The 25,264-nt window shown below is 50.0% G+C and overlaps 2 protein-coding genes across 3 annotated transcripts in view; one reads left to right on the top strand and one right to left on the bottom strand.

Moving 5' to 3' along the window:
* COL17A1 (collagen type XVII alpha 1 chain) overlaps positions 1–14,693 on the top strand; it is a 49,549-nt gene extending 34,856 nt beyond the window's left edge. The window contains exons 33-57 of the mRNA XM_077748454.1: positions 874–909; positions 2,857–2,892; positions 3,146–3,226; positions 4,427–4,462; positions 4,996–5,073; positions 5,960–6,013; positions 6,150–6,191; positions 6,352–6,405; positions 6,692–6,751; positions 7,034–7,060; positions 7,351–7,383; positions 7,469–7,534; positions 7,843–7,893; positions 8,382–8,507; positions 9,252–9,389; positions 9,872–9,931; positions 10,221–10,325; positions 10,781–10,870; positions 10,974–11,084; positions 11,510–11,656; positions 11,896–12,246; positions 12,833–12,970; positions 13,209–13,271; positions 13,426–13,506; positions 13,842–14,693. Of these exons, the coding sequence (XP_077604580.1) occupies positions 874–909; positions 2,857–2,892; positions 3,146–3,226; positions 4,427–4,462; positions 4,996–5,073; positions 5,960–6,013; positions 6,150–6,191; positions 6,352–6,405; positions 6,692–6,751; positions 7,034–7,060; positions 7,351–7,383; positions 7,469–7,534; positions 7,843–7,893; positions 8,382–8,507; positions 9,252–9,389; positions 9,872–9,931; positions 10,221–10,325; positions 10,781–10,870; positions 10,974–11,084; positions 11,510–11,656; positions 11,896–12,246; positions 12,833–12,970; positions 13,209–13,271; positions 13,426–13,506; positions 13,842–13,894 (2,117 nt within the window). The 3' untranslated portion in view covers positions 13,895–14,693. The remainder of the gene's footprint in view (positions 1–873; positions 910–2,856; positions 2,893–3,145; positions 3,227–4,426; positions 4,463–4,995; positions 5,074–5,959; positions 6,014–6,149; positions 6,192–6,351; positions 6,406–6,691; positions 6,752–7,033; positions 7,061–7,350; positions 7,384–7,468; positions 7,535–7,842; positions 7,894–8,381; positions 8,508–9,251; positions 9,390–9,871; positions 9,932–10,220; positions 10,326–10,780; positions 10,871–10,973; positions 11,085–11,509; positions 11,657–11,895; positions 12,247–12,832; positions 12,971–13,208; positions 13,272–13,425; positions 13,507–13,841) is intronic.
* Positions 14,694–18,192: 3,499 nt separating this feature from the next.
* The window catches only part of SLK (STE20 like kinase), a 55,791-nt gene continuing 48,719 nt past the window's right edge, over positions 18,193–25,264 (bottom strand). For both annotated transcript variants that reach the window (XM_077748312.1, XM_077748314.1), the window contains 2 exons: positions 24,621–24,734; positions 18,193–20,442 (listed from right to left, as the gene is read on the bottom strand). In XM_077748312.1, the coding sequence (XP_077604438.1) occupies positions 20,296–20,442; positions 24,621–24,734 (261 nt within the window). In that variant the 3' untranslated portion in view covers positions 18,193–20,295. The remainder of the gene's footprint in view (positions 20,443–24,620; positions 24,735–25,264) is intronic.

The following is a 25,264-nucleotide window of genomic DNA, read 5'->3' as shown; positions in this document are numbered from 1 at the left end:
TTGGCAAATGCCTTTCCAGTCACCTTAGAGTTTCCTCTCCTCCCTGCGCTCCCCTGGGAAAAACTGGTTCAGGTTCTTTCACTGTGAGTCATAAGACACACGTTAGGAAGGAAGAATACAGAGAGAACAATCTGGAAACCCATTCTCGAGAAACCAGGCCAAATCATGTGCCAACTGTGTCTGCCTGGTCGCTGTTACAGGAGCCCCTGAGAGGAGGCTCCAGGCACAGGAATCCCGCTGGCCTCCCAGAGGCCGGGCCTCCCCCATGGCAGGGCAGGAGAGGGGAGCGCACCTCACGTGAGGCCCAGTTTCTCTGGGACAGCTTCAGTGTCACAGTCTGTCCTAGGACTGCACTGCTGTTGACATTGGGATTTGAGAAACTGTCACCACGCCCAGCCCCAACTCCTAAAGGAAATTAGGCAAAGATGTAAAACGACATCAAGCAGCGGATCTCCCCCCAAAAGCTGCACAGGGACCTCCTTCACGTGCTCCTGGTAGAGCTCGACAGACTCGACAGACTCGGCTCAAAGCAGAGCAGGAAGAGGCCCAGCCCCTACCACCTACACCCCCAGCTGCACAGGGAGCGGCCATGGCTGAGTGGCAGGCTATGAGCGGCTCATAATCCAGACAGCCTGGGTTCCCCCAAAGCTGAGTCCGTGGCCTCAAGCCCAGTGGTCACCCCATTTCCCAGAGAGGTGGAAGGGCTCAGAGGAAGGGGCTCCCCTGAAGGGCCCCCAGGCTAAAGCAGAAGGCAGAACCAGGTTTCAGTGGGCACCTAAGGCTGTGCCCGGTAACTGAGTGCAGTTACTACGAGAGTGGTCTGGAATCTCTGGGCCTTCATCCCCCTGACTGACTTGATTTTAATCACATCAGGACTTCCCGGAACCCCCGGCCGACCAGGAGCTAAAGGTAAGTGATTTTCCAAATTAGATACTCTTTCTTTTCACTAGTCATTTTTTTGCACAGGGGGGAGAGACTGGCAGGAGGGAGCCCCTCTCTGGCCAGAGACTGGATCAACAGTGGCATCTAGNCCCCCCCCCACCCCCTCCCCACAATCCTGAGCTGTCCTGGTTCCAGATGTCTCAGGCCATTGTTGGAGGAGGATCTAGAAGTGTGCAGCTCTTCAAAGCTTTCCATCTCCTCTATAATGTCCCTGTCTGTGCTCTGTCTCCCCGGCTCAGGCTTGGTTCTCCCTAGCGGGACCCTTCCCCGGAACAGAGACCACCTTCATCCTATTTATTCACACGGGCTGGCCTCGGCCTCGGTGTGGCTGTGGCCCCACATCCTTTTCTCGGGGTGTGGGGGGGAGGTGGATGCAGGTGGGGAGGAGTACCTCAGATGGCCCTTAGAGGGCAAAGCCTGAGTCCTAAGAGGGAAAGTCCTCTTCAGGGGAGGGGTCTGCCGGGGGCCAGCACAGTACCCCTACACGCAGGGAGGCACTCTCGTCGCGTTCTCCTCTGCCATCGTCCAGTTCTGCAACCATTAGATACCAACCCTGAGCCAGTCCAGGGATGAACAGTCTTTCTCCTCCCGTCCCTGTGACTCCATGTTCCTGAATCCTGGCATCCCGTAGAGCTGCGTGGTCATGAGCAGTCACTATCATCTTGGGGAGACCCTAGGAATAAAATTATTACTTTCCAGAAGCTATTTCCAATGACTAGTTGGACCAGGGAGTTCTTTTGGAGACAAATAAATGTTAATTCCAAAATAAATGTTAACTCACAGCTGAGTTCCTACATCCCTGGCAGACGCACCGCTGGGTACATAGATCTGCTCATGGATTGACTGCACTGTTAGGAAGAGACTGCTAGGTTTGGGGATCCCTGAGGCTACCAGACACCCTGTCTTTCCTGAGGGTCTGTGACTTCCTGTCCAAGAAGGACTGCAGACCCTCCCCCTGGGCAGTATGCACAAGAGGTGTACATATCACCTAACACTGGCTTGTGTTCGAACACAGCCCAAACACCAGGGCTTTCTCCTCTTGACCTTGACCCCAGGGACTGGCCAATAGCAAGTAGAGACCACCCTCTCCTTCCTCCAGGGGGTATCATCCTGTCCCTTATTGTGTGAGTGATGGAATTGCCCACAGATGGTGAGAAATGATGGAAGAGGCCCCCAAGGGAGGGCTTTTCTGTCCTCCACTCTGCTCAGTCGGTTCCCTGGAGTCTGTGCAGTTACAGTCCCAAGAGATGCTTCATGGAGGCAGCATCCAGTGGTCTATAAAGTTGGGGGGATGCATGAGCCTGAACCCCCCTGTACGGAAGTCTGTATTTGCATTTTCAACCCTCTTAGAGTCAGGCAGAAAAGAAATCTGTCAACCTCTGTGTAACTCCCTCCCTCCCTCCCACCCTTACCAGCCACGGCTCCCCTTCGACTCTGCACAACCCCCACTGCAGTCTTGGAACTGGCGTCCTGAGCGGCACTCTGGGAACCAGGCTCTACCCCTCAAATTTACTGTCTCTGTCCTTTGACCTCTTGGGAATTTTCCATCTGAGGGAATTCCCAGCAGGAGCCTGAGAGGCCCAGTGTGGGAGCGTGGCTCACTCCGGGTCAGCCTCCTTCCGGCCTCATGGAGAGGCAGACTCCCACATCCTCCAAGGATGCTCCTCTGCAGAGTCCCGGCTTCTCCCACAGCCACTGAGGGCCAGGAGGCCTGCTGTGGCCTCAGGGTCTCTGGCAGAGAGACTGGTGCTTAATGTACCCTGTGTGCTTCCCTTTAGCTCATTAAAATGCCTTTAGCCCATGGGTCAGCGGCCACAGGAGTGGCTGGCAAAGTACATCAGGAGCCTTGGAAATGACTTGCAGAGCCTCCAGCTGATCCTGGGAATAACTGTTTTCCCTTTCCTCCCCTCCCAGGTGACCCTGGATCTCCAGGCAGAATCGTGACCTCAGGTAGGCAGGCCCGGGAGGGGTCCTCTTCCTGTGACTTGGTCCCTCGCGTCCTGGTCCCTCACGCCCTGGCTCTGCCTTAGCGCCCTCCAGGCAACACCAGTCTGGTCTTCGGATGGCAGGCAGGGGAGGGCTCTCGGCTCAGAGGTAGTGAGAGCAGGAGGCACTAGCCCGACCTGCCCACAGCCTGGCCTGGGTCCCAGCACCTCTAAGCAATAAAAGTGAGGGTCCCTGTTCATGTGCCTTTTGTTTCCAGAGGGATCATCGACCATCACCGTCCCAGGCCCCCCAGGCCCTCCTGGAGCTATGGGACCGCCGGGACCTCCAGGTGCCCCAGGTCAGTCGCTTTCTTGCTTTACTGTTTGGTTGCGTTTAAGTACAGCAGTGTTTGCTCAAATCCTGAACCCCAGGGAGGAACCCCAGGAAACGTAAGGAGCCTCCTCCCACCCCAGCAAGTACCCCAAGCGCCCTGCAGGCACGCTTCACCAGGCACCCACAGCGCCCTTGGACTCATCTACGGCCACTGGGCTCAAGAAGTAGCAGGGTCAGGAATGGACCTAGGTGGTTCTGCCTCTGGAGCCTGGGTGTGACTTCAGTTGATTTCCTTCTGGAAAACAATTTAGCAGAATGCATCAAGGGCAACAAAAAATGCTAGGAATCTGTGCAGAGAAACTGTCTCCACATTGTCCAGCCACAGTGGCATCGCTACATCATCACAAAGACATAGAGCCGTTAGAAGATCATCCTGGTTTTTAAAAGTGCAGGATCCTCGGGAGTGTGGCTCTGAGGTTGCAACTGTATTTTTACAAGATGAAAATAAGAATGCTGGGGGCGCCTGGTAGCTCAGTCCACTAAGTGTCCAACTTCAGTTCAGATCATGATCTCACGGTTCGTGGGTTCGAGCCCTGCGTGGGGCTCTGTGCTGACAGCTCAGAGCCTGGAGCTTGCTTTGGATTCTGTGTCTCCCTCTCTCTTGTCCCTCCCCCACTCATGCTCTCACTCTCTCTCTCAAGAATAAATAAACATTTTTTTTAATGCTGTAAGGAAAAGAGATGCTTACGAGTTAGAGGATTACAGGTGATACTTTTTTTCTATGTTTCCAAAATACCTGTGATGTTGTTATATCTATTTTTTTTTTAATTTAAGTAATCTCTACACCCAATGTGAGGCTCGAACTCACAACCCTGAGAGACCAAGAGTCTCATGCTCTTCTCTGACTGAGCCAGCCACATGCCCTTATCTGNTCCAGTGAGAGGGAGGATATGGGGGCACTGAGAAGTCCCTAAGCACTGGGGACAGAGAGGGCAGCTATGCCTGTCCCAGAGCCAGGGGTTTGGCAGAGTAAGGCTCACGGGATGGACCACAGAGCTGTTCAAAGTGCTTATGGCTCTCCAGTAAGCAAGCTGACCCTTTGGGGCCACAGTTGCATGCCTTGGGAGGAAACTAGGTGTGTTTGGACCTGCCCTCTCTTCAGTTCTTTCTAGAACTGTGACCCTGGAGGTGTGGTAATGCCTTTTCTTCCCAACTTCATCTCCAGGTCCTGTGGGCCCAGCTGGTCTCCCTGGACAGCAAGGTATGTCCGCCCTGAAGCATTGGACTTGGGGCTCAGCGTGCAGGCTTCCTTTCCTGACCAGACTTGGGACCCCGCCTTTAAATGGGAGACCTACATTTTGGGGAGGGAGGTCATGGGGTGACCCAGTGCCTCACCAAGGGCCTTGAGGGCTTCAGCTGCAAGGGGAGACACCTCTCTTTCCTGAGTTTCTGAGAAGGTAGGGGTCCTCTGGACAGGGTTTTGGGGCTATGTGGCACCCTGGTCAGGGTCAAGCTTGGCTTTTTCGTAGGCATCAGGGCTCTTGTGCCAAGATCCTGATAATTGTGCTACTTTCCACTAATGTATCCAAACACCAGAAAACAGCTTGGGAAAAATTGGCCCTGTTCCCCCTGGGCTGTTGGGCCTGCAAACAGGAATGTTTACCCCTGAGTGTCCAGGCCCCGCCCACTCCGGGAGCTCCGCCCCGCACACCAGGACCCTCCCAGGCCCTCTAGAAGAAGGCACAGAGGGGTCACTGCAGGTGGTGCCCACCTGAACCTGTGTCCTTTATACAGGCCCGCGAGGGGAGCGAGGACTTGCTGGTGAATCGTTCATGGGCAGCAGCAGCTCCATCTCTGAGGTCCTCTCTGCCCGTGAGTGCCCCCATGTTCTCTGGGGCGAGGTGACACTGGGGTGGGAGGGGGACAGATGGCACCACATTTGGGGCCTGTAGCAGCTGTACCAGTGAGTCATCCTGAGCCCTGATGTGAGCGAGGATGACTGGTTCCTCTGAAAGACAACGCCAGCCTCCAAGGAACAGCAGGGCTTTTGTCAGCTCTGGGGGGTGAGTCACTGGGATGGGGCAGCTGGCAGAGAGGTTCTTGGGATTCCAGGAGGGCGGGGGACAAGCGCTGGGAGCTGGGCGCTGGGAGAATGACTGGCAAGAGAACTGCATCCCTACTGGGAGCAATGACAAAGGTCCATGGGTTCTCAGCCACAGGCCCGACCCGGGAGGGTGACTCCTGGGTTCTTCTGTTCCCAGAGTTCGTTAAGGAGCCCAAGCAGCCTGCCACTGGGCCTCCCACTTACACACCTGACAGCAAGGATAGCAGCCAGCCGCCGTCCAGCAGTTGCCGTGTGCTAGACACTCGGTCCTGGGACCTCACTGGGTCTTCACAGTGCTCCCGGGACATAGGTCTTACACCTCTGGCTTAGCGAAGACTGAGCTGAGGCTGAAAGGTGACCAAAGTCACCAGTGCGCAGTAGCAGAGCAGATTTTGAACTCAGGCTGACACCAAAGCCACATACTTAGCCATCAGGGCATCTGATGGCAGCTCTGCCCTGCCTCGCTTGTGAACGAGGAGCACCGCTAGCAGAGGGGCTCCCGGAGGGCGCTGTGCATGATTCAGAGCTGGCCTCTGGGGCGTGAGTGTAGCCCGGGGCGCCTGGCACTGGTGATCCTAATGAAGGGGTGAGGCTGGTGGAGAACTGCTTCATGAGAGCTTTTGCTCATTTCTGTTTTTGTTTTTGTCTCCACAGAAGGTCTTGATTTACGCGGTCCCCCAGGCCCACCTGGCCCGCCTGGGCCTCCAGGTGAGCATCTCAGGGATCACTGGAAGGTGGGGAATCATGGGGGACAGGGCACTTAGTGAGGAAGCCAGGATCCGACCCCAGGGGCCGGATCAGCTCCCTGAGTCCAGCATTGCCTCTTATTGGCTCTTTTCTGCAGGACCTTCTATTCCAGGCCCCCCAGGACCCCGAGGCCCAGCAGGTGAGAGCTGAGCTCCCTGGTGAGAGACACAGGACCGTGGCGCCCCTGGTCTCTTGTGGGCGGGCGCTCTCAGGAAAGGCTTCCCTGGCTACTTCTCCCGGGCAGAGGGTTCTTGGCCCAGAGCTTGGCTTTACTGAGTCTCGGTGGTTCTCTTATCTAGGAGAAGGCCTGCCAGGCCCCCCAGGCCCCCCAGGCAATTTCCTGGCCGACTCAGGTAATGTTAGAGCCCAGTGCCACCTGCTCTCCACCCCCGCCCTGGCTCCGGGACACGCTGCGGTCCCAGGCTTGCTGGCTTCCTGACCGACTCCCCCTGTTCCTCCTTCAGACCTGCCCCCGGGGTGNTTATGTATTTCTTTGTTTATTCTGTCCACGCTTCCCACTGTCCATGCCTCCATCCACCCACCCATCTGAGCACCGCAGGATGCCAGGCTCCGTGCTAGCGGCTGCTCCCTTACAAATACCACTGTGCCCACACTCAGAACTCCTTCTCTCCTCTGCAGAGACCTTCTTCTCTGGCCCCCCAGGCCCCCCTGGGCCCCCAGGCCCCAAGGGAGACCAAGGTGAGTAGCGTCTTGGGGCACAGAAGCTCATGTGCCCCCACTTGCTCGGGGTCCCCAGGAGTCTGGACGAGGCCGGGTCAACGGGGGCATATGTGTGTCCTCCGCCATGTCCCATGAGGAGCCCGGCAGTCTGGAGCATGGGGTGGGGGGGGCACAGTGGCTAGAGGCTCCACGAAGACTCGCCACCTCTGCGCTGGGCTCCTGGCACCCACTGTGGGCCCCTTGAAGCCACAGCACCTGGTAGGTATGCATCTCACGCCTGCTTCTGCCTCCTTCCCTCAGGCCCCCCAGGCCCTCGAGGACACCAAGGTCAGTAGAGCTGCTATCAAATGAAATGCAAAGAAATGCTACTGCGGGGTGGGGTCAGGCGGCAAAGGCTGACCTTCCAAGCCTTGAACTTCCTGTAAATGAGGGTAGATTGTGTCACGTGGGTGTCTCTGTGAATGGTCAGAATGGCACTTGTGGTGCCTCTAGGTACTGCCCAAAGGGCTGTGGGGGGAGGGGGGTAGGCTCAGGAGGGAGGGGAGGGAAGGGTCGGGCTGGGGCCTCGGGAGGAGTGTGCCACTGACTGTCCCCTCCCTCTCGGGTGTGTCCCTCAGGCGAGCAAGGCATCCCAGGGTTCTCAGCCTCAGGTAAGTGCTGAGTCCCCATCCCCGCTGCTGGCTCTGACCAGAGCCCCTCCGCCCTGGCTGACCACGCTGTGTTGTCGGCTCCCAGGTTCCAGCTCTCTTGGACTCAACCTGCAGGGACCGCCTGGCCCTCGAGGACCCAAGGGTGACAAAGGTCAGTGAGGGGAGCAGCCAAGAAGGCAGGGACACGTGAGAGCAAGAATGGCTCCCAGAGTCTGAATAGAAGGCGGCGAGTACTCCCTGGTGTTAAAGGCTTGGGAGGAAGGAGAGGCTGGAGGGAGAGAGGGATGAGGACGTTTGTCCAGTCTCTGCCTCAAGGGGGTTTGTGGTAGCATTGCAGACACAAGACTGAGATATCTGGGACAACAGTTGCATCACATGCTGATACACATGGTTGGGCTTAACCAGGGAAGGCTTCCTGGAGGAGGTGATACAAACAGGGCTTCTTGTTTTGGATTCCAGGTGATCCTGGTATCCCAGGGGCTCCTGGCATTCCTGGTAGTCTCTCTCAAGGTAAGAACCAAAGGTGACCAAAGACCCTCTCCCCTTCCTCAAGCAAGGACACTGATTCATTCATCCTTCCACCCCGCACACCCATGATTCACTGTTGATCGGGTAGCGTCTCCATGTGCTAGGGCCTCTGCACTGCCCTTAAGGAGGTGACAAGTTGGTGGAGGTAGAGGGAAGGACCCTGCATGGTGAAGGTGGCTGACGATGCTGAATGATGGACAGGACAGACCTGCGAGCGAGGGGTGTCGGGAGATGAGGGAGCCTCTGGGGTGGTGAGCGGGTTGCTGAGGGGGGAGGGTCCGGCAAGCTCTTCAAGTCTGTGCCCTTTCAGACAGTGGCTGCTCCGGGCACTCCCTTCCTGTCTTTCCTTCTCTTTGCCACCACCTGTTTGTCTCACTAAGAAACACCCTCCCTCCCTGGGCTGTGGAAGCTGTGTCTTTGCCCCGAAGGTAGGCTTCCCTGGTAGACTCAGGCAGCTTTCCCTCCGGCAGGGGGATCGTCGTCCGGCACCGTGTTCATGCCGGGTCCGCCGGGCCCGCCGGGCCCCCCTGGGCCTCCAGGCTCCATCAGCAGCTCAGGCCGCGAGATCCAGCAGTACATCGCTGAGTACATGCAGAGTGAGTCCCAGGGGCTGAGTTCGTGTGTGTGTGTGTGTGTGTGTGTGTGTGCGCGCGCGTGCGCGCATGTGCATGTGCGTGCGTGTGCGCCTGCTCACTTGGGCATCTCCAGTGCTATCGCAGCTGGCTTCCAGTCCCCTCCCCGGGTGAATAAACAGGACAGATCCCATTGCCTGCAGCAGTGCAGGGAGGTCAGGGAGGCTCCGGGAGTGGGTGAGAGTCAGGAGGCTACCATGGGGGGGGAGGTGTGTGTGTGTGTGTGTGTACACGTACATGTGCTTGCGCATGTGCACGCCCAGCAGGGGACAGCGGTCTGTAGGCCAGGCCTGGGTCAGAAACCCGGTCCTGGAGCCAGGACCGCGTGCCCACGTACTCCCTCAACACTCACCTTCTCATGGCAGCCCCCACGGGTGCGTCCTCACCCCACACTCCTCCACAGGAACACAGCCACACACACACTTTCACACAAGTGTGCGGGTGTGATTTCCAAGAATGCACACGTAGGCTTTGCCAAATGGTGGCTGACTGGAGCCTCGTTGGTCCTCAGTCTTGAAGTAGCATCTGACTCAGCACAGGCCTTGGCCTCAGCTTCTCTGTCTGTAACCAAGAGTCTAGGCTCCCTGCTGGCCCTGCCTTGGGCCACGGAGGTGGTGAGGAAGGCTCTCATCACATGCTTCAGGTCATCTCTGGGGGGAGGTCATGCCCTCTTGGGGACAGGCATGACGTTGCTCTTTTTGTTGGCAGGCGACAGCATTAGGTCTTATCTGTCTGGAGTTCAGGGTCCCCCAGGCCCGCCTGGTCCCCCAGGGCCTGTCACCACCATTGCTGGGGAGACTTTTGACTACTCGGAGCTGGCGAGCCGTGTCGGGAGCTACTTACAGAGTAAGCCTCTCCCCACCCCCGTAAAGACCCCTTCCTCCCATGGGCACTTTGCTCCAGAGCCTCCTCGCTTGCTTTGCTGTTTGCTTTGCCCTTCTGGATGTGAAGGTCAGCTCTGAACTCATGGCTCTCGGCCACTGGGATGTGGCTTCAAGAACAGAGGCCACCCTGAGGAGCCATGTTTAGCAAGCCTTCTTGGGGTTGACAGAGGTGTCCCGAGTATGTGAAGAGGGATCGAGACTGGCAGGATCTGGGAGAAGTGAGGCTAGGGCATACTCTGGAAAACAAACCGCATTTCTTACCGAACAAAAACAAACACAAAAACAGAACTGCCCTTGACGTTTGCATTCACAGCAGCCTCCCAGTGCCCCCATTCGTTCATTTTCCCACCTGGAACGAAGGCCAGGCCTTCGTGCTGCTGGAGCAGTGAGGGCGCTGCTTCAGTTTTGCTAGTAAGCAAGTAACTCCACTTTCCTTCCTGACAGCCTCGGGGTCCAGCTTCAGCGCCTCCGTCTCCTCTGCGGACATCCTGGCGGCCCTGCAGCGTGAGCGCCCGCCCCGGGCTGGAGGGTGGGAACTCTGTGGGGCACAGCTCATCCCCATCTGAGCCCTGTGCTGGGGAGCCGCTCCTCCTCGTTCCCAGTCTCAGTGAGTTGGCACTGACTGGGGAGGGGGCGGCAAACCTCCTGGTCCCCGGGGCCGGGTAACCGTCCCCAGTGCCGAGTAACCGGGCAGGTGCGAGCTTGCCGCTTCCCGCGGGGCCTGAGAAGCCACAGCTCAGGGCCAGCCTGTGGAGGTGCGGGGGCGCCACGCCAGCTCCGCTTGTCCTTGCAGGGGAGGATGTGAGGCAGTACCTGCGGCAGTACCTGACGGCGGATTGGTCCCTGCAGTCTCTGGACTACGCTGAGCTGAGCACTCGGATCCTCAGCTACATGTCCAGTGAGTGCCCGCCCTTCTGGCCTGTCCACTGTGGCAGGTGGTTGGCGGGGCCCCAAGGGAGGGGGCGCCCAGTCCAGAGGGATGAGCTGTGTTCAGAGCCTTTCCCACCTATGGTGCCAGAGCAGCGCCCAAGCCTGGCCTCGAAAGCCAGATGTGTCTGGGGCGCCATCCCCTAGGTAGTTCACACACGTGCTGCACGTGCCCGGGCAAACCCTGACACATGGCTGCACGCTGACCTGCACACTTCCCGGGACCCGCAGCCCCAGCTCTTCAGTGTCGTCCGCAACTGTAGTCTGAGTTCCTCTTGTGGCCTGTTTCTTCCTGCCGCCCCTGTTCCCCTCCTGGGACCCCACTTTGTCCAAATCACTCCTGTGTCTGGCTTCCTGACAAGGTGTTTCCCCCTCCTTTGCCCTGTCTGATCGGAATCCATCACAACTTGGGGTTTTGTTCCTCAGGTTCTGGAATCAGTATTGGGCTTCCTGGTCCCCCGGGACCCCCCGGCTTGCCAGGAACATCCTACGAGGAGCTTGTCTCCTTGCTCCAAGGTGAGGCTAGGCAGAGAGCCACCTGTCCACGTGGCTGAGGGTGGAAGGCAGAGGCCTTGGCCCAGGCCCCCCACTGACTCTGTGCTCTTCTTTGGTGTCCCAGGGTCTGAATACAGAGGCATCGTTGGGCCCCCAGGTCCTCCTGGGCCCCCAGGGATCCCAGGCAATGCGTGGTCCAGCATCAGCATGGAGGACCTCTCCTCTTACCTGCACAGTAAGGCACAGGGAGGAGAGCAGGGGCCCCCACGGTTTAGCGAGGGCAGCCACGGAGAGTTACACCCAGTCGTCCTGTCGCACACACAGGGCTGGGCCTGGAGAGGCACACACTTGCTTTTGAGGTGCTTTCAGCCGTGACGGGGACCGGTGGGAGAGACTGTGATCCCAAGTGCAGCTCTTAGAGCAGTTCAGAGGCAGCGTGTGATCGCATGGCAGGAGGGCACAGGGGAAGGGACGGGATTTGGACCAAGTGAAGCTCTGGGACGAGGAGCAGGAAGGCAGTGGGAGCAGTGGCTCTGGAGTGGTGGCAGGGGCTGGGCTCCCAGGATCTCCTCCTTCCCCAGAGCTGCACCCCCGGGGGCAGGCGGGGAATTCAGTGTGCCAGCGGGGCCCTCCCTCACCTTTCTCTGGCTTCCCCTCCAGCTGCTGGCCTGTCGTCCATCCCTGGCCCTCCAGGCCCCCCTGGTCCCCCAGGCCCTCGAGGGCCCCCAGGTGTCTCTGGAGCCCTGGCAACCTATGCCACCGAAAACAGTGACAGCTTCCGGAGCGAATTGATCAGCTACCTTACCAGTAGGTGCCCCTTTCCCAGACCTTGCTCCTCCCTGTAGCTTGCTGGCACTGGGGGGGGCCAAGTGCGTGAGCCCCAGTGAGCAGGAGAGCAGCTTCTTCCCGGCTTCCCTGCTCCCCGTGCAAGTGCCTTGACATTTGCTCCTGCTTCCGGGGTCGTGAGACCTGGGAGAGGCCTCAAAACTCCCTTCCTCTCCACCCCGAAACCTGAGCCGCACCTGACGTGGCCTCCCCCTCCACAGGCCCGGATGTGCGCAGCTTCATTGTGGGCCCTCCAGGCCCTCCGGGGCCACAGGGGCCACCTGGGGACAGCCGCCTGGTGTCCATGGATGGCTCCTACAGCCGGGGCAGCAGCTCCTCTCACAGCGCGTCGATCAGTCGGGGCACCTCCTACAGCTCTTCCATGGGCGTAGGAGGGGCCAGCGGAGGCTCCCTGGGCGAAGGGGGGACGTTTGGCATGGACATGGGCCTGGGCCGAGGCTATGGGGCAGAAGGTGGCATGTACGGTGGTGAAGGAGGACTGTTCGGGGCTGGCTTCGCCGGAGGTCTGGACTACAACGAGCTGGCTGTTCGCGTGTCTGAGAGCTTGCAGCGTAAGTCATGACCTTTCGTGCGGTGGGGAGGTCGGGTGGGAGCCCTTGTGCAGCTAGAATTTCAAGCTCCAGAAACTCACCCTCTCATTTTCGGAGTGCCCAGACTACAGGGACGGCACTTCTGGCAGATGGAGGGGTGGGGGGGTAGGGACTCAAGGCGGAGGTTCAGGCCGAGTTCTCTCAGCCAGCTTAGTTCAGGAGCCCCATTCAAGACGGGACCAGTGCGGCCGGGAACAAGGCGTGTTGGTCTTTGGACTTTGCTACTCCCGCTAGCGTGTCTTGTCAGAAGTCTCGATGACGTTGGTTTCTGGGGGGGGTGGAGGGGAGGTTGTCGGTTAGGAAGTCCTTTCTCCCGGTAGCTACCAGCACAGCATTGCCGTCAGAAAGCCTCTGCTGCGAGGCCACAGCAGCAGAGGCCTAAGCCAGTCCGCAGGGAGGGACACGGGAAGCCAGCAGGCTTTCTCCCTTGCTGCTGCCTCATCTATAGGTTAATGGCATGGGCGTTCAGCACCCCTAGGACTCTGCTGTCCTGCAAAGAGGAGCTGAGTGACCTTGCTTCCTGTGCCCACATTCTGGTGCTTCACAGGTCAGGGCCTGCTGCAGGGAATGGCCTACACCATCCAGGGCCCACCAGGCCGGCCAGGGCCCCAGGGTCCCCCCGGCATCAGCAAGGTCTTCTCTGCCTACAGCAACGTGACTGAGGACCTCATGGACTTTTTCCGAAGTAAGGGCAGCCTGTGATGGCTTTCGCAACACTTACCTTGTGGCATGGTGTCAAGTGCTTCCTGAAAAACTTCCAGTTATTCACACTTGAAAGGCTGAAAATATGATAAATTCTGAACTGTTTTCTTCTTGTGGATCCCAACTGCACCTCTCCCTTCCTGTGCTTCTCTGAACAAAGCTCTTTACCTCCCAAACTCCAGGGGGACCCCTTGTCTGAGGCAAGTCTTGTCTCCCTGCAGCTTATGGAACCATTCCAGGGCCCCCAGGGCAGAAAGGAGAGGTGGGCACCCCGGGACCCAAAGGTAAGTGGCAACAGGGAAACAGCCACCAGGATCCCGTGTGACCACTCCCTCTGGCTGGGAAGCCTCTCCCTTGCCAGGGCTGTCCGGGAACCCATATAGCTCCTGCAGGCCCTGCGCTCCCACGTGACTGAGCACACCCATTCTGTCCTCCCAGGTGAGAGGGGCCCCGCGGGACCACCAGGTCGGCCTGGGCCACCCGGCCCTCAAGGACATAAGGGAGAGAAAGGAGATGCAGGTAAGCCGTGGCTGCCACTTCCTGCAGGGCTGGGAGGCTGATGCTCAGAGACGAGGGGACTGGTTCTGGAGCAAGCCTGAAAAATTAAGGCAAATGCCAATTACTGAAGGCAGATGCTGCCCAGACCACCGCTGGCGAGGCAGTGAAATGAGCAGCTAGGGTGAGAGACTGCCTATGTGTGGAGAAGACGACCCCCCTGTGATGAAATAGGGTAAACCATGTGAAGAACTTGAGAGTCTTAAAAGCGAGTTTATCTCGCAAGCCCGTTCTGCAGTTGTAACCGTCACTGCAGCCTGCAGGCCGCAGGGGATTTAACTCCCTCCTCCAACTTCCAGGAGACCAAGTCTACGGCCGGCGGAGAAAGAGAAGCATCGCCATCAAGCCATGAGCCCTTTGGCGGAAGAGCCCCTGGCACCAGTTTGTGCAGTGGCTTATGACGCTCCTGTCAGACTCTCTCCAGAGGGCAGAAGCCGGATGATCACTCCCTATCGAGCCAGCACAGCCAAACAGAACCCCTGTTTTAGTCTGGAACAGTCTCTATATAGATCTATATCTCTCTATATAGATGTAGCATCTAAAGGTCCACAACCCGAACCCACTCTGTTGGGGAATGAGACTGGCTACTCTGCTGGCTCGACCTGAGCTCCTTGGCAACTTTAGCTCTTCGATCTAGCTGCAACCCAGGAAGGCCGGGGGCATGCATACTTGCCGGCTCAGGAGTCCCTGAGCTTTGCCTAAGAAATGACCAGAAAAGGGAAGAGGGGGATGGGGTGGGTTCTGGTTGTATCACTGCAAGGCTGTGCTGTCTGCTCCTTCCTTCCTGTTCTGCATTCTCTAGTCATAGAAAGGACTTGGCTAAGAAGCAACTCTTGCAACTGAAAAAATTAAGAAACACTTCCGCTGAAGATGGTGACAGGGTTTCTAATAAATAGTCCCTTCTGGCCACAGACCCTGTTCCCACTTGCTTAGGTCGTCTGATTGTAGATGTGGTTTCCACTGAGTTTGACAACGGGTAACGAGGGAGAAAGACGGTGGGGAGGGAGGGAAAATAGGTAACTTAATGCTGTGGAGGACATGGGGGAATGGTTGATTTTTAAGCACTTTTCAGTACCTAAAATATGTATGTGGTCTGTTAGATGAAAGTCATTTCAAATGCAAAATTTCCAATTAAAAAGTTTTTTTAAATATTACGTTTAGTGTGATCCCTCTAATCAAAGAGAATGAAAAAGAGAGAGGGAAGGTGGTGATTTGGGGTTGGGGAGAGGGAGACAAAGTAGACAAAGTAGGAAAGAGAAGGGGAGAGAAAAACTAGGGGTCAGGCAGGCAGACAGAGGGAAATAGAGACAGGAAAGGAACGGGAATGAAAAAGAAAATGAAAAAAGTGAAAGAGCAGAGAAAGAGACAAAGCAAGAAAGAGGGGAAGAGATACATAGAAAGAGATGGGAAAAGAGGCAAAGGGAGGTGTAGAGAGAGACCAGGAAAGAGAATGAAAAAAGTGGGAAAGAGATAAAAGGAGAAAAAGGGAGAGAAAGGGGAAAAACAAGGTCTGGGTGAGCCCTACGCTAATAACACTACTGTAAAACCCGAGAAAACAAAACTAGGTATACTTGAAACATACCTTCTGGCATTTTGTTTAATCAATGAGATTTTTATAGGCAGACCTCGATCTGCAACTATTAACCTGACCAGATTACAAAGCATCTAAAGGCTTTCCCTGAACATTATCTGAAATGAACACCGAGGCAACAGATGAGCAACAAGACTATTAGCAATTAATGCAGTGACATATCCCAGCACAAAGCACTGATTGTGGGGCACACGTAACAATATGCAGAAGACCAAAACTAAAAGGAAAACTGCCTAAATATCAAATGCCCCACAGAAATGCACAGTAACATCACTCAAGTTCAGAAGAGGCTGCACTTGGCCAACTTGTGAAATGTTTGTTATAAGCTGTGACTCTTAATCCCATTTTTAATTATCTAGCAATTAAAATAAATCTACTTCTCTACCTCTACCTTCTAAAAGTCTGGATAGGTTACTTTCTATGTGGTCTCTTCTGAGTACCTCACATACTGTCCTGGGAAAAGACGGACCCTTTAGTTCTGTATTGAACAATTAGCGGCAATACAGTGAGGCAACATTCTACGTGGCCTGCCAGCCTCCTTTATCACATCCTGACAACTACCTGCTACGAATCCTCATAGAATTCCAAAAAATGAGTTCTTAAGGCCTCCAGAATTTCAAACATTTTGCTATGTAATGACAACTGTATAATGAATGACTGCATCACACCTTTTAAAGTTTAACCTAAAAACTGAATCAAGTTACAGGCTCAAGTATTACAACCCCTGTGATGGTTCTATTAATCAGATTTGATCAATTAGAGTGTTTCCTTAGTTACTCAATTTACCTTTCCAAGCTATCTGGAATCTTCACAGAGTCCGATGCTTAAGCAAAACAGGATAAAGGTCCAAACCTGCTACCTTCCCTGGACAGAACCAGAAAGGGGAAGGACAGATGGGAGATGAATCCTCAGCTGGATGGCAATGAATCTGAGCCTCTTTTGTTTCACTTAAAAAAAAAAAAATCAGGAATGAGCTTAGTGTGTGATGCTCCTGGATTAGAAAACGACCACTGGGCCTCCCTCTGGCCAAGCAGAGCACCTGCCAAGTTGACGCCGCCTTGTGTCTCCTGCCTCTTGCATGAGTGTATCAGTGATGGGAAGAGGTTACTTTTAGCAGAAGTGAAGTCATATGGTTAGTGAAATGTTTGGTGAGAAAAAGGATCCATCCCAAGGGGTTAAAAAAATATATATGTGTGTGTGTATATATACACACATATGTTGATGGAACTGTTTTGGGCACCACCCAAAGGAGGGCTTTACAGGCTAAAAGACACCCCCTTTCCAAGTTAGTAGTAAAAACTACATTATTCTGTGTGGTGATGAGTCAGGTGGGAACACGAGCAAGTCGGGAAGGGTCCAGAGGCTTGGAGGACTATGAGGGTTAAAAATGTAACTAGGACAAAAAATGCTGCAAGATGTTCTCATGCAGGACAACCCAGTATCAAAGATTCTTAATAAAAGACCACTTACCAGGGGCACCTGGGTGGCTCAGTGGGTTAAGCATCTGACTTCGGCTCAGGTCATGATCTCGCGGTTCGTGGGTTCGAGCCCCACATCGGGTTCTGTGCTGGCAGCTCAGAACCTGGAGCCTGTTTCAGATTCTGTCTCCCTCTCTCTCTGCCCCTCCCCAGCTCATGCTCTGTCTCTCTCTGGCTCAAAAATAAACTATAAAAAAAAAAAAAAGACCACTTACCAGAGTAGATTAAGAAATAACTTTATTTTTCATTTGTCAATCCCATGATTGAAAAGACATGTTGCTCCCAAATAGACAAGAGGCATAACTGGAAACAAAATTCATTCTGAAAACTTAGCTTATGAGGTTATTACACTGTAAAAATCAGCAAAGGATCACCGAAAGCTGCAGCCAACATTTAAAACTGGTGTAACATTCTACTCAAGCTCAGCAGAAATTTTAAAGCCATATCAAAACCATGTCAGCCACAGACTAGCAACAATAGACACATTTAACTGTTGAGCCTTCAAGAAAAGCATTTAAAATATCCCATTTCCTATACAAGATCATCTCCTTGAAAAGAAGTGATGTGTTTCATCAGAAGATCCTGAGAACTGGAGCTAAAGTAACTCTTCTTCCACCCCAGTTCTAAGCCCTCCTGTAATCAATATCTATAGCTAATCTCAGACAGAATTTGGCTTCTCAGAAGAGTCTTTGTCATTTAAGCACAGTGTGGAATGGGAGAAAGTGTAGTCACCAGGGAACTAACAGAGTACAAAACACAGTTACTTCTGAACTCGCTGATGCTCAAGAAATCGGAGACCCTCCGTTACAGTGGGTCTCGTATGCCTGAGAGCTTTGTGCTTGAGGAAACACTACTTGGAGGTAGCTCTGGTTCGGTTTATATTTAATTACAATTTGTCGTATCCTGTCACAGGAAAGTTCCAATATTTTCAACAAAGTATAAGCATTCTCAATNTGCCACTGGAAAGGGTAAGAAAAAGCTTAACTGTGACTCCATAAAGAATAGCAGCTAATTCAGCAGTTCACACTCAACTACAGACAGACAGGACGAGGAAAGGCAACCTTGTGCAGCGGGCTCTGGAGCCAGGCCTGCAGAAGTGTGGTGTGCGGTGTGTTCACAGCACGTATGGAGAAGAGGGAGGCTGGCGCTAGGGCACACACAGAGACTTTCTTTTATGTGTTTCATCATGTATTCTGCCACAGCAACAAAACCACCAAATCAGGAATGGATCTGACTGTACCCTTTGATTTCAAGGAAGTCTGTGCCTGTCCCCAGTTCCCCACCTACACTTCACATGCAGGAACAAATGACCACTATTATCTATTTGAACATAGGGCTTAACAAGAAATGAGCAGGGATGGGTAAAAACAGCATTTCTGTAACAAAACGCTTCCTGAAAAGATTCATGTAACTTAAGCATTAAAATGAAATTTTCACCTCTATATATGTATCATTTTGCAGTCCTGCACCCACATGAATACGGTCATATATGAAAGAGAACTCCAGCAAGGACACTGAATCCAAAGGGCAGTTTTAAGGGTTTTACAAGATTTGTTAATAAACTTACCAGAGTGTCAACCATTCTACTCTGAGCCTCTTTTATTTAATACTCTCATGTCAAGTTGAAAAGAATAAAAAGAATCAAATATTCAGACCAAATTATTTATGTGCCACAAGCTATTTAGCACACAGGATATCCTTTAAAAGATACTGGAAAAATGTCCACTACCTGGATTATTTTTATAAAGCCAATAAACTGAAAATTTCAAAGGAGAGAGTAGTATAAGAACCTTTCACTTCTCTCCCTCTGCAAATAAATCATTAAATACATTGGGTAACATTATACTGTCACGTTTATCATAATAATATAAACAATTTCCATCATCATCCTGAATATTACTTTATAAAGATATATACTTTAAAAGGCTTTCAAAACATTTTTCAACCCAGCATTTGAGAATAAAGCATTAAGAGTTTTGTATACAGTAACACATTCAATGTGATAAGTGTATGAATTTACAACCATACATAATACATATATATGTATATATACTTATATAAAAAACAAACTTGGCCAGAAGTTAAGGCTACCTACAAAGTTGTCCAAGAAATTATGCTTGTCAAAACAATTACAAAATTAAAATCACACATGCATTTTTAAATCATCTAAACCACTGACAAAATAAGGTTCAGCATTCAAAGTTCTCAAATTAACTGCAAGAAAGTGCTACACATATTTACATTTTCTTAACATGAATCAGTGTTCCCACCAAATTACACTTGAATGTTTCACCAGCCTCAAATGTAATATACCTAAAATATGAAACTTCCACATTTGGTACCTGGTACTCTTCGAAGAGAACAGGTTGGAAGTGGCAAGCAGCAGGCCTGATTTACAAATGTGCCATCTCACCGACCAAAGTATGTTTCATAATACTGCTTGACCTGACCTTGACCTTGGAATTCTAAGTCGCAAGAAGGACCAAGAGTGAACATTTCATTAGTAATTACACGGATCAGCAACCATATGGTAAAGGTTTCAGGCTTTTCCCACTCAAACCAATTTAAACATGGAACTAAATAAAATCAAAATACAAATGACTTTCTCTCAACAACACAGCCATTTCTGATGTTGCCTATTTTATTTAAATGCTTTTTAAAAAAGTATTCTGAACAAATGCCTCTTTTAAGATTAATTTCAGAAAGCACATTTAACGCAGAGCCTGCAGGCCTTGGGCAGAGTCTTCAATGGACAAAGTGTGCTAGGATGGGTGAGGTCACTGACCCAGCTCACAGTCTATTTTAGGAAATGAGCTGTAATGCTAAGGCTATACTTTTAATTTGGTGAGTGTTATATGCCGAATTTCAGTATCTAAAAGCTCCTTTTTCTTCATCTTTCCAACCGTGCACAACATAGATTTTAGGATGGAAATTTCATCAAATGGTAATAGGAGCAAGATTTTAAAAAACAATAATGCTTAATGCTAAGGAGGTTTGTTCCTGTTGAATCAAAACAGAAAAGCCTACTTTAGACTGCACTGAAATTTAGTGTTTTAGGCACTATTTTAATAAAACTAGCACCCTTAATTATTAGCTCATGACCGAACAGGTAATTATTTTAGACAAATTATGGAAATAATGTTTCTTTTTAAAAAGAGTTTGTTGCTATTTAAAGATAAAATAGATTTATTTACTCAACCAATATGGTATTTTCAGCAACTCATAGCTTTTTCATGAGAGCAGATTCACCAAAAGAAAATTATTCCAACTCTTTTGACAGCAGAGTTGCAACTACAGAATTTAGGCATCACTGAGAAGTTAGGTCAGGTAAAAAGATATTCACTAATACTCAGTGACCTAACACATTTTTTAAAAAAATAACTTCAAACATTTTATCTCTAAAGTTTTTCATGTAACAGTGTCTAAAGAACACAATTTTTAAGATTAATATACAAAATCACCTTAGGGAATTACTGCAAGATGCCACTTCGCCAACATGGCCTAGCATCTGTCACGGTTCCTTTCCCTTCATCTTTGCTAAATAAACAAACAAACAAAAAACACCTAGAAGGTGAGGCAGGTGATTGTCTTCGTAAGCTCTCTGATAAAGATTGTGGCAGAAGATGAAGAGAACAGAATGACATATTTAAAAAGCCAAGCCCAACCATAGACTGCTTCCTATTGTTATGACCCTGTGGAATGCAAGCTAGGAATAGGATAAAACTTGGAAATCCGGCTCTGGGTTGATGGGTTAAGGCATTCAGACTCTCCAGTCATTTTAAAGAACACCTCCTGTTCCTGCAGTTTCCTGGCAAACTCTTCTTCCAGTGTCTTAAAAAGGAAGGGAAAAAGAAATTATGTGCTGGGATTATAAACAGAATTTACTCTGACAGCCAAGAATAAAACTATTTGCTCAAAACACTCTCTCTGTACGCCATCCTAAGGAGGACCGGAGTGCTCAATGTTTAGAATAGGCTGTGCACAGCCCTAGACTCACTGGCTCAGCCATATGAATGTATAACTTGGGTCAATTACTCACCTTCTCCCTATTACAGATTCATTTTATTCCTCTGTTGTAAAACTGGGACAATATCACCTACCTCAATGGGTTGCTATGTGAGGATTAAACGTGAAACACACTAGGCACTCAAAAGATGGCACCTATTATTAACCATTACCTGTCTCTCCCACATGGTGCTTTCCATTTTCTGTTTTTTATTTTGATTTTTAGTGTGCATGTCTTTTCTTCCACACTGGACAATAAGCTGTTTGAAGCTAGGCCCTAAAGCAGATTCATCTTTATATCCCCACAATACAGAGCAAATATAGTTAAGTACTTAATAAATACTCTAGGTATTGATGACGTTGTAGACAAGTGACTCCGGGATAAGTGCTGCTGTAGAGGCACAAAGTATAGGAGAAAATGGAAAGAAATAGGAAGTGTTCGCTTAGAAGTGAAACATGAGCTCAGTCTTGAAGGAAAAATAAGAATTTGATAGACAGGATGTGGAAGGTATGCCAGACAGAGGGGGCTGAAACAATGCACATGGACAGGAAACCACAGACTTGGTGTGAGTAATGGTGATTATACCCAATACCAGAATATGAATAGGTACAAAGTGGCCTGTGGGACATGCAGCTAGGAAGTCTGACTGTGGCCAGGGTGTCTGGGTGGCTCAGTCGGTTAAGCATCTGACTGGCTAAGGTCATGATCTCACAGTGCATAGATTCGAGCCCCGCATCAGACTCTGTGCTGACAGCTAGCTCAGAGCCTGGAGCCTACTTCGGATTCTGTGTCTCCTTCTCTCTCTGCCCCTCTCCCACTCACACTCTCTCTCTCTCTCAAAAATAAACAAAAAAAAAAGTTTGTGGCCAATGGTATGGCACTATGACAGCTTCAAAGTCAAAATGAAGAATTTGTGTTTAATTCTGATGGAACTGTAGCTTTATCAATACCACAATGCCAGTATCAGAGATGTTCTTGAATATACTCTGGTGATGGCAGGCAAGTAGGAAGAAACGAAAAGGAACTCAAGATCAGAAGGCTCATTACGACATTACTGAACAATTTAAAGCAAGCAGAATGATAGTAATGGGAATGAGAAATATTCTAAAAAGAAAAGTCAAAGTTATTTGTCATCTCACTGAAATGGGATGTGATGGAAATGAAAGATAATTCACGTTGCTCGACTAGATGTAATTAAGAGGACAGGGTATCAGGAAGAACAGTGATGGTAGGTGGGACTGAGAGGAGGAAAAGAGATGAAAATGAAGGAGAAAGGCTGCTGAGTTCAGTTTTACCTTCACTGAGTTTACAATCTTTAGTAAACATTCAACAAGTATGTATTGATCATCATAATATGCCAGGAACCATTCTAGAAGCAGATATGTATCAAAGAATAAAGAGATAATGTCTTTGTTTTCAAGGAGCATGCATTCTAGTGGGAGAAAACAAACAATAAACAAATGTGTCTGTCTCCTGGTGAAGATGCTATGAAGGAGGGGCGCCTGGGTGGCTCAGTCGGTTAAGAGTCCGACTTCGGCTCAGGTCATGATCTCGTGGTTCGTGGGTTTGAGCCCCACACTGGGCTCTGTGCTGACAGCTAGCTCAGAGCCTGGAGCCTGTTTCAGATTCTGTGTCTCCCTCTCTCTCTGACCCTCCCCTGCTCAGGCTGTCTCTGTCTCTCTCAGAAATAAATTAAAAAACAAAACAAAACAAAACATTAAAAGAATGTTATGAAGGAAAACAAAGGTGAGGAGACAAGGAATGTCTGAGGTGGGCATGGCGGCTATTTTATACACAGTCATCAGAAAAAGAAACCTTCGATGAGATGACATAGGAACAGAGGCCTGAATGAAATAAGAAGGAATGTAACATTCAGGTGGAAAATAGGTGCTTAGAGCATGAACCAATAATAATAAAACAATAAACAGCAGCAATAGCAGGGATGCCTAGATGGCTCAGTCAGTTAAGCGTTCGACTCTTGATTTCCTCAGGTCTTGACCTCACAGTTTATGAGACCGAGCCCTCACTGGGCTCCAAGCTGATAGCACAGAGCCTGCTTGGGATTCTCTCTGAACCTAACCCACACATGTGCACACTCTCTCAAAATAAATAAGCTACTGAATAATAGCAATAGCAACCATTCATTGAACCTTAAGTACAGCTCAGGTACTAGGAGGTGATGTACACACATCACTTCTTTAACTGTCTGAACAACCCCAGTTAGGTATGTAGTGTCATCTTTGTTTTACTAATGAGTAAATCTAGGGTTAGGAATGTTAATTAATCACGACAAAATTAATCACGTCAGCACGAAGATTTGAACCCAGATCTATAGGACTTTAGAATTCCTTCCTGTACAAGTTCTGGAATCATCCTTAATTTTTAATATTTATTTTATTTGAGGGGGAGGAGAGGCAGAGAGAGAGAGGGAGACACAGAATCCAAAGCAGGCTCCAGACTCTGAACTGTTAGCACAGAGCCTAATGTGGGGCTTGAATTCGTGACCAGTGAGATCATGATCTAAGCTGAAGTAGGACACTTAACTGACTAAGCCACCCAGGTACCCCAGGAATCATCCTTAATTATGCAACAGATGAAGGCACAGAATCATCAAAGGTGTAAAAATGGGAGATGTCTATGTTTCAGATGACTAGAAGACAAAGAAAAATGATAAAGAGCACAGAGAAAGAAGATAGTCACAAAAGTTGGACAAGAGAATTTTAAGAAACAAAATTTTTAACAACAGTTCGATAATACCATAAGATCTGGCTGTTAGCAACTCACTTACGACCATAGTCAACGAGTTCATCTGCAGAGTCTGAGATGAAAGCTAGACTTCAAAGAATTAAACTGGAGAAAGGCCCTTCCCTACTTTTTGAATTTCAATCCATATGAATGTATTATATATTCAAAAATTAACAATAAATAAAATTTAAATTAAAAAGCCATACTGCTTATCTGGGGCACCTAGGTGGTTCAGCTGGCTGAATGTCCAACTGTTGATTCTGGCTCAAGTCATGATCCTAGGATCCTGGGATTGAGCCTCGTGTCAGCTCAGTGTGGAGCCTGCTTGAGACTCTCTCTCTTTCTCTCTCTCTCTCTTCCCCTCTCCTCTACTTGTGCTCTCTCTCCAAGACAATCTAAAAATTGAGGAAAAAAAGCCATACTATTTACTGACTTGGTCATTTCACTTCTTCTAGACACATTTAACACACAGTAGGTACTAAATACATATTTTTTTAATTGACTAAATGAATAAATGGAAAAAAGGAATGGTCAAAAGGTATAGTAGACAGGAAGCCCAAGAGAAAATAAAAAACATAGTGACAGAAAAAAAAAGAGTTGAAATGGTTGACCAACTGGACCAGGCTAGCAGGGAATCAAAAAGGAAGTACAAAAAAGGAAGATGGCGGAGAGCTAGATGAGGAGGAAAGCCTTTCCTATTTTACTGGATTATCAATTTATTATCATACAAGGGCCTTGTAATCTGGCTCCAGTCAACTTGTCCAGACTGAGTCGTCATCACTTCTTTCTCTCCCTCCTTAATGCCACACACAAGCACAATCCCCCGATGCCACAATGACATGGAGCTACTTATGATTCCCATACACACCATTTTCACCCATTCTCTTCTCTGTACTTAAACTGTCCATCACACCCCAACATATTTGTATGCCTATCAAGATCTTGCTCATCCTAAAGTCTCACTTGGCTTACAATCCATCTCTGTAAAGCTCCCTGCCTTCCCAGTCAGACTAAAGCACTCTTTCCCCTTGGCCTGAACACTGTGCTCCCGTCTCCAGTCTCCTATGTTTACCTCCTTCATAGCAATGATCCTACTCATTTGTAATTGCTTGTCAGTACATTCTGAACATTTGAGGGATAGAGGCTTTGTCTCTTCATCTCTGTATCTCCTGTACCTGATACTTATTATGTAAACAGCCAATAACTGGGTGGATGAATGGATGAACAGAAACATTTTAACTAAAGCTTTTAAAATTACCTTTTTCCTAGGTCTCAATTTCTCTCTCCATTCCTTTAATTCTTGGCTGTGTTCCTCATCTAATTCCTTGAGTTTCTGAGTTTCATGCTCAACCAACAGGTGGCATTTTTCATTCTGAAAATAAAGTATGGATTAAAAAATTTCCAATCAACTAAGCAAATTTTCACAAATATAATTACCTTTCAAAATAATACTCATCAAACTTATCAAACAATTACTGAGGTTCAGATTCTCCTCTAAAAACCCAGGGTTAAGAACTATGAAATGAGTTATAGCTTCATTTTTGCAAGTTTAGAAGATATATCTGTTACTTACCATATTAAAAGAACTAAAATATAGTTTGATCCTGTTTTTCCTTTCTAAGGAGGTCTGCTCATAAAACTGACACTTCAAAGGGCATCTTCTATGCATTTTACCCACTGGTAGCAGAATGTGGGATTGGGACTACTCTACTTGGATAAATTAAAAAAATATGTAGAGTATCAATAATGTATACATTATCCTGAAATCTTAAACATTTTAGGCTAATATATGCTAGGTGGGCTGCACACTCCAGATAAGGTCCCAAAACAGTCCCTCTAGGGTAACCTTTAAAATTCTTAGGAGAAAAATTCTCATGTATTTAGTTTATCGCTTTTTTCAAA

This window comes from Crocuta crocuta, unplaced genomic scaffold (assembly GCF_008692635.1).
Source record: "Crocuta crocuta isolate KB4526 unplaced genomic scaffold, BGI_CrCroc_1.0 scaffold619, whole genome shotgun sequence".
Taxonomy (NCBI): domain Eukaryota; kingdom Metazoa; phylum Chordata; class Mammalia; order Carnivora; family Hyaenidae; genus Crocuta; species Crocuta crocuta.
This window is presented reverse-complemented; position numbering and strand designations above follow the sequence as displayed.